Source organism: Conger conger, chromosome 18, assembly GCF_963514075.1.
Source record: "Conger conger chromosome 18, fConCon1.1, whole genome shotgun sequence".
Classification (NCBI taxonomy): domain Eukaryota; kingdom Metazoa; phylum Chordata; class Actinopteri; order Anguilliformes; family Congridae; genus Conger; species Conger conger.
The window spans coordinates 17,752,861-17,767,960 of NC_083777.1; the positions used below are offsets into that span (position 1 = coordinate 17,752,861).

The 15,100-nt window shown below is 41.0% G+C and overlaps 1 protein-coding gene across 1 annotated transcript in view; it reads left to right on the forward strand.

Annotated features, from left to right (window-relative positions):
* The window catches only part of LOC133117936 (CUB and sushi domain-containing protein 1-like), a 503,171-nt gene that overhangs the window by 410,204 nt on the left and 77,867 nt on the right, over positions 1-15,100 (forward strand). The window contains exons 26-30 of the mRNA XM_061227463.1: positions 822-1,024; positions 3,077-3,268; positions 5,278-5,416; positions 5,796-5,983; positions 9,395-9,589. Coding sequence (XP_061083447.1) covers positions 822-1,024; positions 3,077-3,268; positions 5,278-5,416; positions 5,796-5,983; positions 9,395-9,589 — 917 coding nt within the window. The remainder of the gene's footprint in view (positions 1-821; positions 1,025-3,076; positions 3,269-5,277; positions 5,417-5,795; positions 5,984-9,394; positions 9,590-15,100) is intronic.

Consider the following 15,100-nt stretch of genomic DNA (forward strand, 5'->3'; position numbering starts at 1 on the left):
TGTCATTTGTCATTTCTTTGTCTGACCTCTTCTGTAAACCTCTACTCAACCCCACAGACATTTGTACTTGCCAATTGTTATCCTGAAGCATGTTGCTGAACAGCAGCCAGCTTGTAGCTGGAGTTTATACTGCTGATTTACCGCACACACACAGTTCATAACTCCAAATAGCAATAGTACATCTCCCCAACATATTCTCTTGCAAGTGATGAGACAATAAGTGCAGGAGTTACACTTAATCGAATGTAAGTAACTTATTGTTCCCTTTTACTTACAAGGTCCCTGTCATTTAGACCTTTAACATGATACAGCAGTAAGGTAAGGAAGGCTGGCGTAAAGGGCAGATTCTTTTGTGGCTTCTGAAGGGGATGACAGATGACCTAACTCTTCTACTAGAAAAATGTGTTCCTCTTTCAATAACAATTTTACAATTTAAATAACAGCAGGCTCTCTTAGGACAAACCCAGTAGATCAAAGTAAGTTTTACTCCCTGCACAGTAAATCAACAGCTTGTCATTTAGGGAAAATAAAAGACAGGTTTGAATAAAGTATGTCGAGAAAGCTCAAACCCTAAGATACGTTATCTGTATCAATTATATTTTCTAAGCTAATATTGAAGCATGTTCGGTCAATTCTCAACGTTTACTCGATGGACTGCCTTGTATTTTATTTGTGTTATGATTTATAGTAGTCCTCTGCATTCATTGGATAAAAAGCCACCACAAATCAGACAAGAGAACAGTGTGTGTGTAACATTTTCAGTGCATGTCCTAGTCACTGCTAGCAGTGTGGAAAAAGACACAGTGTTTTGTTTTTTACAGCTTGCACTTTATTGTGTTCGACACGGAGGTCGCCCACGATATCCTGAAAGTCTGGGATGGTCCGACAGAAGGGGGCATCCTACTGAAAGAGTGGAGTGGGTTGTCCCTGCCAGAGGACACCCACAGCACCTTCAACATTTTAACCCTTCAGTTTGACAGCGACTACTTCATCAGCAAGTCTGGCTTCTCTATTCAGTTCTCAAGTAGGTATCTCCTCTGCTTCTTCCGTCTGTACCCGTACTTTCCTTTTTACCTTATAAAACCTGTGCATATACACTCAGTGATTTTATTAGGTAAACCTGTCTACCAGCTTGTTACCAACTTCTGGTCTCCTGGAACGCAACAATAGTTGGAGTGTTTGAGTTTGCGGAGAATGGTTAAAAAAAACAAACTAAAAAAAACATCCGCTGAGCAGCAGTTCTGCGGCCAGAAATGATGTGTTATTAATTAATGAGAGAGGTCAGAGCAGATGGGCCAAACTGGTTGAAGCAGGCTGGAAGGTAACAGTAATGCTAATAACCACACATTGCAACAATGATATGAAGAAGAGCATCTCTGAATACACAACATGTCAAACCTCTAAGTAGGAAAAACAAGTCTAATAAATGCCAAATAAAGTGCTTACTTAGTGTATGTGGAGTTCAGTGCAATGTGTACAATGTTTTTTTGTTTTTTTCTCGACCTTCAGGAGTTACATGATGATGTTGTAATTAAATGCATTTGATTGCAAGTGTGACATTGTTTGTGACTCCACTTATGTGGCAGTTTTTCTCTTCAGACGCACCTGTCACAGTGGATGTACAGAAGTCTTCTAAGTGACCTTATAAGACCTTATAAGACCTTAAAAGCTGAATATTTCTGAGTTACAATGATACATTTTATCACAGATTTTTTTTTTATCTAAACCATTTATGTCTGTACACTTTGTCTTTGTCACATCAGACCTACCAGGGTCAAGAGATATTACTTCAGTTCAAAGAATGTGGAAACCATGAAATCCAAAGAAAGAAATCCATTATTGCTCTGCAAATGGCACCAAACTTGTACAGTAGTTGAATGAATAATGTTATCTCATTTCAACATTACCTCCTCTGAGTGCAGATGTACAGTTTAGTTTATCCCTAGCTCAGCACATTTATGACGGTATTTACCCTGTTAAAACTGATATTTTGTGCATCTTCTTAGCAATCCTGCAAACTAAGGAATTTCCCACAAAGCGAATAGATATGCGAAGTGCGAAATGTATTCATTTTAAATTGGTTTAACAGCACAGTTTCTACAACTGTCAGTTTTATTACTTTGTTTATTTGTCGGTTGGGGGACAGAACTGTGGGGAAGATTCTCTCTCGTTCCGATAGCAGGTGTGAGCTGAATTGACCAGGCTGTGCTGTATTACAGAACGGGGCAGCTGAGAGCGGACAGCCTGCACACACTGCCCGTGGGACCCTAACGCAGCACAATGGGAATCACTCTTTGCTTTTGCTACAGAAATATGCAGTGAAGCAAATAGTTATCTTATCAGCAGATGTCTAATATCGCGCACAAAGGTGCCATCCTTCTATCTTGGGCCGGTACCTTTCCAAAACACTTTTTAGGATAACCGACAGCTATCTTGCACATAATACCTGTGTGTACACACACAACCCTGGATATGAATGCAATCAAATCAGATAAATATGTTACTTAAAAGGCAGATGTAGTGTTACGTTAATGCATTTATTAAAATGGACGTGATACTAGTAAAAAGATGTGTCACATGTAAGAGTGGGCACATTGCAAATGTAAACTGATATGTAACAAATGACATGGGTGTTACTGTTATATATATAAAATCATTTTCAAACGGATAAATGTATCTGACTCTAGGTTTGCTACACAACTAATGCTGCGACATATAGCCCTTGTTTATGTTCAGCTTTTGATCCTAATGCCTTTAAAGACATCTTTGGTAATAAAGCAGGGAGGGCAGCGTTAAAGAGTGAAAAAATACAACAAAAAAGCAGTAGCTTCCCAAAAACCGAAAGAACCCGGCACAAACTAAACCTGCTGTCATCTTTGTAAATACAACTCATGCCTGAAACAAAGCAGAGGGTTTTTATTTATTCATTTTTACAGCTGGGGGAGGAGATATCAGTGTCACAGCAATGGTGCTACAGAGAGAGTGGCCCGTGAAGAGAGCCAGAAAGACGAGACACCAGCACTCATACCAGGGCCGAACCCTCATATTGACTCGCCTTGATTTTGTGTGCCTTCAGCTACAACTGCTACCACCTGTAATGACCCTGGGACACCCCAGAACGGAACGCGCTACGGAGACAGCAGGGAGCCGGGAGACACCATCACCTTCATGTGCGACCCTGGATATCAGATACAGGGCATGGCAAGAATAACGTGCGTTCAGCTCAACAACAGGTTTTTCTGGCAACCTGATCCTCCCACGTGCATTGGTATGTTTGCAGAAAACTAGTTACACGAAATCGAGATAAAATACTGTTATGCGTCTATTACTGTGTAATACATTGACGAAACAGACACTCAGGATATAATGGAGTGTCATACAGAATTATAACAGAGCTCTTCAGATTAGCTATGTTTATATTGATGCATCCAAGTTTCTGGCTCAAGGGTAAAAATGAAGATGCCATGAATATTTAGCTTAGGTTTTCAGTGTACCACTATGCTTCTCTTCAGTGACCTATTTCATGGTCCCCACTTGTCATTTTGCTGTAATCTCCACATTTCTCATCGACATTAATTGCGAATCCATTTTTCTACAAAAGCAGTGACACTGATTTCCCGTGTGTTGATCCGTGGCGGAAAAAAAACAAGTCTTCGCCTCCATGTTAAAGGGATTTCGCTTGTGCTGATGTTTTTGTCTGATTTATTTCAATTGAACGCTGAACAGTGGTTTCTGTGTCCAACTCCTTGAATTACTTTAAACTTTCAAATGGCAGCCAGGGCATTCAAGTACCGGCCAGGGCCTGCAACACAAGTTTGGGCTCGGCCATTTTTACTATTAGTGTTTCTCACGTACAGTACATGACTAGGCTACTGCTATCGAAACTTCCAGTATTTAGCCTACATATGTCTTCACCGCCATGCAAGTCAACATTATAAATGGGCCTATTGGTATGATAACTGAAACTGTATTTATTCAAGGACACTGCTAACATACTGGTAGCGTGATTGTAAAGTGGGACTGAACTTACCTATGTATCTTATCTGTTTTACTGTTGCTGTTCTGGCAATAATTATATTGTTATTAATATAGATGGATATTAATCCTTCTTTTTGTCCATTTGTTCTCTTGTGGTCTATTCCAAATTGGCTCACCATTACTCCAATCAAATTTTCCAAATTGATGAAAGACATTTATGAAAGACTGACTTTTGTTAGAGACTTAGTGTCTAATGGGAGGTATGTGGTAAATGGATTCTTTTTTAATATGCATGTAGTTTATTGTCAACTCTCTGGCTGTTCATACATAGCTGTAGGTATTTGCATTCTCAGTTAGGTTGCAGACATTGTGCGGATGCCTATTATGTCACATTGCAACTAAAACGTGTTTTTGGTTATAGTGTCCCAGTGAAGGCCAGTAGCAGTAACAGAAAATGTGTAATGGTACCCACCCTTAGTCTTTATATCCTAATGGGATATCAAAACATTGGTGAAATGAATGTGGTATATAAAGGTTATATTCTCTTCTGCATATGTGGGTACAATATAACCAGGGAAAGAAACAGGGTTTAACATTGTATTCAGACTGGAAGACACACAGACACGTATGCGCACACACACTTGTACGTACACACACACACACACACAAACACACACACACTTATGCGCACACACACACTCTTACGCACACACACACAAGTATGCACATACACACATTCATACGCACACACACACACTCTTCCACACTCAATGATATACTGTAATATACTCATATTTCTTCACTGCTCCACCAAATCTGTCATTTCATTTATCTGAATGAGAGAATGCCCTTATTTTCTGTATTGGTTTACAGATGGCTGGCAAACTACAATCAAATGTCTTGACAGGGAGGTCATGTCCATACAAGCAGCCACATCAGTATTCAACGAGGCATTCTCCCACTTCATCACCTTGAATGTCTTCGCTAAATTACCAAGCAAAATGCCATTGCCTTACTCCACTGCAGCCATGCATTTGATATTTTTACCAATCTGTATTTGATATTGTGGTTCTTGTTCATTTATATCAGTCATTTTAGTGTGCTTGTGTTTTATCTGTCTCAGTAGGTGTCAGGAAACATTACAGCCTACGCTTGTTTCATCTCTTAAATCCAAAATCTCATTCCACTTCAGATGTGTCAAACAACCAGCGTTGTGAAGCACTGCTTATGAGCATGTAGCCCCGGTTTGAAGTGCCAGCTTAAAGCCCTCTGTCGCCCTTCCTCTTGTCGTTGTGATAGCCACCTGTGGAGGTAATGTGACAGGCCCCGCTGGGGTAATTCTATCACCCAACTACCCTCAGCCGTACCCACCAGGAAAGGAGTGTGACTGGAGGATAAAAGTCAGTCCTGACTTCGTCATTGCCCTAATTTTCAAAAGGTATGTCACTCACAATTTGCTGGAAGCTTCCAGCAGTGGTAAGAAGATACCAACCCTTCTCTCACCCCGTGCCATTTCGGAATTAGCTGAAATCCCTGTGAAAAGCAATGGACTGTTTGTGAAATGTGAAATGTCACTCTCCCTTCACATCAGATTTTCGTTGTAGTTCTTGTTTCCACTTCGCAATGTGAATATAGCAGGTTAGAGCCAAAATCACTCACAAAATCTCCTCATTGGCCTTGATGGTCTCCATCACACATGACCTGGAGCCACTGTGCCATCCCATTATATAATCATGTCTCCCTCTCCCTCGAAAGCTGTCTATACCTCCACCTCTTCCTTTCCCTTCCGTTTTTACCTGTGCCTTCCGATTCCCCAGCTTCAACATGGAGCCCAGCTATGACTTCCTGCACATTTATGAGGGGGAGGACTCCAATGGCCCTCTTATCAGCAGCCTTCAGGGGAACCAGGCTCCCGAACGCATCGAGAGCAGCGGTAACAGCCTGTTCCTGGCCTTCCGCAGCGACGCCTCCCTGGGCCTGTCCGGCTTTGCTATCGAGTACAAAGGTACGCCGCCTTCCTGCCTCGTGCCATTTATTTGGTCTTGATTTACATTATGTGATATAAAGGGTCCCTTTCGAAAAACATTATCTGTTCAAAAACCACGTGTGAACAATAAAAATAATCCCACTTACTGTATAAGCAGATGGAAACAGGTAACTTATGCTATTTGAAGTCACATGTTTTGTTTTCATGTGAAAATTGTCGATTTAAAAAATGCAAATGACTCAATGTGGCTTTTTTCTTTTCACATGTGGACATTTTCATTCATATCTGAAAAACGCCAATCTAATGTGAAAATGTCCATGTGATGTTTAATGTGTAAAATGTATATGTGTATAGTTTAATTGCCATGTGAAAAGGTAACGGTTCACTTAAAATTTTTTCATAACAGTTTCTTGGCTAGTACATGGCAGTTCTCAGAAAAAAAAAATACTAAGAGAAATATTAAGAGAAAGTATTAACTGTCAGAGGAACCTGACTGCCTGAATAAGACTGATGTAGCCTCAAATGGCCAAAAAATATCTTCACAGTGATACCAGGAAGTTTCAGAAAGTATCCATTAACCGATGCACTTTTCAACCCGAATATTCGCTGATTTCTCTCTTCAGCCACATATATATATTTTTTTTTGTTGTGAAAAATAGAGTTTATTCTGGAAATATGTAAGCAGTTCTAGCTCCTTGGTTTCTGCGCCATCTTCCATTACATGTATCATTACTCTCGTAACCTGAGTGCCCATATCTGTTCTGATATGGGTTAACATTAATCATCGGCTTGGATGTTTCATATCTGCTCGGCCCTGTATTAAAACAGTAATTCCTACCCTCTCTATTCAAACATTTTTAAATAACTTGTGTGTGCATGTGGTCAGGATTTATTTTTGTATTTAAAAAAAATTTGTTTTAGAATCTGGTCGTTTTACCCATGTGAGCAGGTCATACAAAATTATTGAAGAAGGCATTTTTATACAATTAAAACAAGTAGTGTGTTAATGTCTACTTCATATAACATCATTCTGGCCCATACACGATTAAATTAATACAGAGACCAGATGAAAAGAAACACAAGGCCTTACGATATTTAATCCACTTCAAACTGTTAATTGCTTTGAGATGCAATATTATTTCATCAGCTACCATTTGTAATAGGATTAAAATCAGCAAATGCCACCATTTCCCTGAGCATATTGAAATGTATAGTGCAATTTTCCCCTGCAAAAAGCATCTGCAGGCTAAAGCTTTTTGATTATTTAAGGAAGTCAACCTAGCCCTTTTCATGTGCAGAATGTAATCCCTTCCACTCTATGGAGAGTACACTACTCTATTGATCTGAGCAGTTTTACCATGTCAATTGCTTTTGAGGCAATAATAAAGAAGTCATCTGATGAAGCAGGGTGTATAAGACCCTGAAATACTGAACACATGCCTTGCCTGCCCTGACTACCTTCTAAGTGCTGAACACATAAAGAACAAAAACAACACAATCCTTCTGACTTTCTCTGGAGCTGCGTCACAATGTTTAATTTCTCTACCGACTGACAGGAGACAAAAGAAAACAAGAGGATAAGGGGTGTTTGCGACTTGTTTCTGCCAAAAAGGAGCATTTTCTTCCAGACACACCCTCCATTTTCTGGCTTTTGGGTTGTCCGAAGAGCTGTGACGGACCCCTCAAGGATTTAACATTAAGACAGCAGTAAATTGAACTCTTATCTGAATCAACTTTGACAACAGCAACAGACTGTGCTTAAAGCCCTGGTTGATTGCTGGACTTCACGTTTATTTGCTGGTAAACAATGTTGTTTTGCCGCAATAGAGAGGAAAAAAACCCCCCAGAAGTGGCCTTCTGTGAAAACACAATTTTTTTGACTTTTTGCTTTCAAATTGTCACTGTCCAAATTGCTCGCTGATTGTTTATGTGATGTGAGATTTTTCTGCATTTACTCGGGGTAAATGCTTGCAGATTTGCATGCAAGCATAGCACTTTGTCAACATGCTATTCACACACAGACGCACAGACGTGCACGAACAAGCGCACACATATTTCTGAGAATACATCTGGCCTTTTGATCTTCTTGACTGATACTAAAAGCAATTGCAGCCGCAGCATGAAAAAAAAAACAATCAAGAGAAAATGTGTTTTCTTTTTTATCTCTTTTCATACAGGCCACCAAGTTCTTAAATATATATTTTCTATTTTAATATGAGTTGTCAGTTACTCTTCACCATGCCAATCGTCATCATGTGCACTTCTACTGTACATTTTACAATGTGAGGGCAAAACTGGACATTGCCTAAAGTGTGTAATGCCACAGAACTAAGATCTAGTACTGTATTTTTGATTGGTGATTGTTCCCAGCATGCATTGCACACTTCACACATATGGTATGTAGATTCTATTGATATGTTCACTAATGGCCAGTGGTTTCTAATGCTAAACATAATTTTGTGTACATAATTTATAATTTTCTAACAATCCATCACAATATACCCTATTTGACATTAACAAGGAGATGCTACGTTGTGGTGCATTCACACATCATTTCAGTCGGACTTGAGTCTGACTGACTTGAGATTGGCTTTCCCTCATGCCCTCCCTAAAGCAGTTTCCCTGAGGCTCGGATTCCGGGTCCTCTGGGAATATTAGTATGAAATAAGCTTCATTAACATTGCATATCCTTGGTCATATTAAAATCCTTTAAATGTTTATACATGTATTTGGTATGAGTATATACAGTACTAAATGCATGTACTTTATGACATACATGTATAATGTATGATAGTCAGGTATGATATAACAATGTATGATATCATGGATAGTACTGCAGTGGATACTGTGTAGTTTCCAGCAGCTAAACGTCTTCTTTGAGATGGGGGCCTTCAGATGAGAAAGGTTGAGAGGCTACAGTGCGGGCGGAGAAAGAAATTAAACCTTTTCAGTTATCACCTGTTATGTCAGGCGAGCTCTGAAGATCCATCTCCACAGTTTTGCTTTCGGGGGCCAGTCCGCTGACGGCCCGTTGTCAGGGCGATGCCGGTTACGGCGGTATCTCATCCCTGTTAGCGCTAGCCTTCTTCCAGGCCTGCCCCTGGGGCAGCTCTCCCTCAGCTCTGCCGTGCTTCTTAGCCTGCAGTTGCTGGTGATAAAGGCGGATGTGGCCAATGGCAGCTGGAAGGTGCTTTGTACCGTTCGAGATCTGTCAGAATCCTAATCCAGATCCTGTCTAAGTGCATTTGCAGCCCTTCAGTTCTAAATTCCCTGGCATTACGGTGTCCTTTCAGCACTCCAGCATCAGCGTGAGCCATCTCCCCTGACGTCCTGTGTGATTCGCTGTCTTTGATAATTTTAGCAATATCCTTCTATGCATATTGTATTATGCTGCGCTGTTTTGTTTTGTTTTTTTCTTCCTGAATACAGAGAAGCCCCGGGAGGCCTGCTTTGACCCCGGAAACATCATGAACGGAAGCCGCCTTGGGACAGACTTCAAGCTGGGGTCGACGGTGACCTACCGCTGTAACTCTGGGTACACCGCGGCGGGTCCGCCCACCATCACGTGCATCATCGGGGCTGATGGGAAGCCAGTGTGGGACAAGGCCCTCCCAACCTGTAAAGGTAAATCACCTGTTTGATCTGCCTTTATTGTGCATGCTGTGAGTTCATTGAATATGCATTTGAAAACCAGCCGAAGTAACACTTGCTCATCGATGGACAGGGTTAACAGAGGGCAGAGCACATTGGATGTTGGATAGTTCAGTGCACTTGACGTGCATATCTTATATCACAAGCATTCGTGCTTGACACAGTAGGGTACTTCCTCTTGAAATATTAGTACTTATTTATTAACCTTTATTTATACAGGGTAAGTTGACTGAGCACATCCTGTTAATGCCCCTCCAAGTAGCCTACCGTGCATGTCTTTGTATGGTGGGAGGAAACCAGAGTACCCGGAGGAAACCCACACACTTCATTTGCCAATTTGTGGTGATCAATTGCTTGAGGCCCATTAAATGATTAGTGCTAGCAAGTGAATAGCAGCATCAGTTAGACAATACATAATGAACTATCTGTACACAAAACATACAGTATAAGAAGCCAGCTAGCCATCTAACTTAGAGTAGCTGGCTACAACCTTTATCACACTACCCAAGCTATCTAAGCACACTATCACACTATCCAAGCTGGTTGGTGTCAGTATATGCTCTTAGAGTCATTGTAGATGATTAGTTGAAGGAATTGGCTGCCTAACTGGCTAAGTATATTTCTGGATGGAAGCCAGTTCTACCCTTGCAGTCATTTTCTGTAAGCTCGGCAAACACGTCCATCTCCATAGTCTTGCACTGCAGATCTGTGAATAAGATGTAATACCCATTTATAATGTCATTTGGAATCATTTACATTTTGGCATTTAGCAGATGTTCTTCTCCAGAGGGGACATACGCATTACATATTCCCCACATTGCCCATTTTTACAGTGGTGCTGCCCTAACTCGGAATTGAACCTGCAACTTTTGAGTCACAAGTGTAGTTCCATAACCATAAGTCAGAAGACATTTTGGTGGGGAAGTCATGCTGTTCCTTGTCTTTGCTGTCAGTATTTTTAGACACGGTATTAATATGGAACTCGTTTTAGAAGTGAGAAGGACATACCGCGAGGTATACATGATGTTTGCAGTTTGCAGGGGCAGCAGCCACAGAAGCAGAACTACAGCCACAGAAAAAAATGGTGCAAAGTTCTGAATACATTTCCAAGCCTCTGTGTGTGTGTGTGTGTGTGTTTATGATCACCACTTTTACATCGGCCATTGTGACTTCAATCAATTGCTGACCATCAATACTGCCAGTCAAGTCATGACACATTATAAAACAAGAAGCATAGCCTTTTTGCATTTGCACATATCAGGGAGCTCCTCTTGTCCTCATAGATGTTTCAGCTGGGCTGTTCTGATAAAAACAAAATCTACAAAAGTGATGCTTTGTAACCGTTCCTACGTTTAGAAGTGCATTCACTTTTACTGTAGTCTACAAAGAGGAGAAAGTGAAGAGAGGTCCAACGGTAGCCTGCCGACTATAATCTGTGATAAACAACTGGCAAATGAGTAGGCATCTGTCTGAAAATGCTCTGAATCTGCCAGCGGCCCGCTGGAAAACTGATGAGCAGAAATGGCAGTGAACCACCGGCAGTTTCTTGGCTCGCTAACTTTGCCTCCAGTAGACCACTTGTGACTCCCTTTCTCTCTGCTATCTAGTGCTATTAGCTTGGTATCGAGTTCTTAGTGAGCCGGAGGCTGGGCTGGCTAGTTAGCCATATACTCAGCAGGCTACTTTGATAGGATAAATAAGGTGAAGGGCAGAATTAATTTTTTAAAGTTTTGTATTTACCGCATCAGACTGGCACCGCACCGTCCAGAGAACCTGGATATTCTGTTAATTGTCACCTTGTGATACGGGCTCTGCATACCCTACATCAAGCAAAACATTTAAAATCAATGAAAAGAACCCACACTGACGTGACATTCTCTCCCTGATCTTGCGTGCTGTCAAACCGTGCTTCAAACTCGCATTGTTCGTTCCCCCGGGGAAAAAAGTAGTATCCTCGAACTCCAGGCTTGCAAGCAGCCTATGGCCCTCTGTGGGTTTGTTTTGGAATTGTGTCATCTTAGGCTGTACTTCAGGAGAGAGGGGGTTGGGGTGGGGGAGAGGTGAGTAGCCAGGATCAGATTAGCGGAGGTGAACAACTACAATTATTTATCTGCTGTGATTAGTCTAATGACAATGTATGCAAATACAATATGTAAACAAACTGTAAATGTATAGAAATACATTTACTGTTGTTGTAGAGATGGAGTTGTATGAGTGACTATGTGTACATTTTTATATACTGTAGGTCCTCTACATCAGCCAGTAATGTACAGATACAGATACAGATATGGCCCAAAAAAGCAAATATCATCTTGATATATCGCTCGTTCGATATATCAATAAATGACACGGCAAAAGAAGATATTGAGTGTAGAAGAAAACGCTGCTGTACATATTTATACCGATACGATGCAATGTCTACCCTTGATGTTTGGATTCTTGCACCTGTGTTTCCAAGAAGCAGCAGCCTTCCTTTTGTGTCAGCAACCTTGAAAGACGAGCAAAAGGGTGAAAGGCACCGCTGTGAGTCATTCCTTTTTCTGTCCTCAGTCGCACTGTCAATATAAAGGCAATTTTCACAGTGTTATGCTTCAGCTGTCAGGCGCGGAGGGGAACGGGCGGAGTTCGGGCCTTGAGAAGGCCGAGGTCTGGGCTTTTATCGTTATTGGCAGCTTTACCGGCCTGGGAGGCGACAGCTGCCACTCACCCTGTCTCCTCCCGCCCAAGGTCTTGACTGAGGCCCACACGCACGCAGACAGGCCCTCCCGAAACCGTGCCTCTTTCCGCTCGCTGCGCGACGCATACCCGCCTCTTCTGCGCTGACGGTCCTCCCTGGTACAGGAGGGACAGTCGGCTGGGGTCTGAGTGATGCGTACGCTGATCTGGGGAAAGGGGAAGTCGCAGGTGCATGTTGCAGACCTGATTGGACAGTCCCCTGTACCTGGAATGTATACATTTCCATATGCTGAGATATAGAAGGTTACCAAGGTGTTGCCAAGGGGAAAGGCATGTCCATCAGTGATTCATGTGACTATGCCAAGTGTTTATTATATTTTTTTGGCTCACATACTGTATGCTGTATACTGCACTATATCTATAAAAACACCATTTTTGAAATCTATCTGTTTACCAAGTTATTGATATCCAAATGATTCTCAGAAATATGCCTCACAGAAACGAAAGAAGCGCAAAAGCAATGCTACCCATGTTTCCACCATTCATTCCAGTTAGTTGGTCCTGTGGTCCTTCAGCTTACCATCCCATGGTTCATTCATTAAATATTGTCACATCAGCAGATTCCTGAAGAGATGCAGCTAGGTCTGTGCTCTTTTCTGCAAGACCAATTTAGACTCGAGATACGTGCCTGCAAAGCCAACGCATGTCCACAATCGCTCAGCTCAGCAGTTTGAACACATTCGGGGTTGGATGCTTAAAGGGGGTGTGGGTGAAGAGGACCTGGATGCGCACGTAGGCATGTCTCATTGAAGACTGAGATAAGCGATTCGGCCTACGGTCGTTTCTTCATCATACATCTACAATATGTAGGGAAGGAATACATATTTATAATTATAATAATTCAAGTTTATATTATGTTGCTGTTGTTTCAATATAAATGTACTTCCAGCAGCTAGTCATGAGGAATCAAACAGTAATGTTGTTCTATAGATTTGACCTCACATCTGTTCAACTAGGGACACATGTGTTGCTTCAATCAATGCTTAATGCATTGCCAGAAGAAATCATTAATTCACCCAAGATTAGGAGGCACACAACTTTGAGAGGTGCATATTTTGCAATGTAGGGGAGACCTACAACGTAGCGTTCCATCTGTGCTAGTTGTGCTCCTGCACGGCTCGTGACACACGGCAAAACTAAACTATGCCCTACGACCCACAAGAGTCTGTGCCGTCCAAACACCATCAGTTAATTGAAAAACATTTTGGTGAAAAAACATTACTTTCATGGTACCAAAACACATATTTCTTAATAACTGTTTATGAAGTTCTCAAATCGTCCTGTCGCTCACATATGAGAAGCGGGTTGATATAATACATTAGTGAAAACAAACCATTCTGAAAAGATATCATTCTTGTCCAAAAGCAACTATGCCAAATCCCCATGTTTCAACATGACCTGTGTTAGTTTTTTTGCCTCAGTCTTCCCTACGTATGAACTGGCCCATCACCTGTCCCACTGGTCAGCTTATTGCTCATGGCAGTCCCCCCATTTCTGTTTCAAACTTTCCAACATTGCTGACATTGCCACACTGATCACACTGCCTCTGCAATCTTGGCCAATGTTATACGTACGTTCAAATTAATTTGAGCATTAATGTCATCAACAAAATGACTGGATTCAGAAATTGTTGATTGTCACATAATTAAAGCTCATCTGACCATAATGTATAGTCTAGTGCTCCCATTAGTGCATTCAAAATGTGGAGGGAGATGAATACCTTTTCTGATGTTCCTTGCAGTTTCATTATTTAAATGATTCATTTGACCCTCATTTCAACACGCAAGCCTTCTATGGGGAACTGGTATCTAGTGCTGGTGGAGGTACGAAAGAATAATGCATTCTCATTACGTTGGTGAAATGGAGACAAATAATCTGCCCTGTAAAACAGCGCATATTTTTAAAAACACAGTGAGGAGCCATTTGTTGTTTAATAGGCTATCGCTCTAAATAGGTCTGTTGAAAACAAGCTACAATCATGTTTTTTTGTTAAATTTTAGCATTTAGCAGATGCTTTGATCTACAGAAACGTACAACACTTTAAATCATTATTTAAATATAATCCTACAGCAGACCCACGAGCTTGGAGTTGCAAGCCCTGGTCATTAACCATTGTACTACACACCTGCCTTGAAACACAGATTCAGTTATGCAATTACATTTTTAACCATTTCTTTATTGTAAAGTATTACTCTTTAAAATATTTTCAGCTTATGGTGATGTCTTAATGTGAGCATTTATAAAGGACACAGAAACTGCCTTTAAAGTTCATGGCTGCTTTCATTTCAAGATCATTCAATAAATATACAGTAATCTGTTTTTAGAGTCATAGAAAGTGGAATTCCAGTGTCTGTATTTTTATCTGCTTGTGGGTGTGCCTGACCTGAGCAAATGTACATTTTCCAGTGGTTGCAAGGAAGCAACTCTCAATATCATATGCAGTATAGGCACGTGTGTAGGCTGAGTACCTACTTAGAAATGATGCGTTGGTGAGTTAGCCAGAAGCTATGTAGCATCCAGCTGATAGCATATGTCACCTTGGTTCCTGTCATTTTTACGAGTTTTATGGCCTACCACAATAATAAGGTAGGCCATGAAAAAAATGTTAAGGTTTTGAATTGAATCAAATATATTATATAACTGTGATTAAACAGCTGAGAAAAAAATTGTATTGATCATTTAACTATCAGACTTTTGGAGGCCAAGCTGATATAATATACAGCAACTTCTTGTTCTGTGGAAATCATG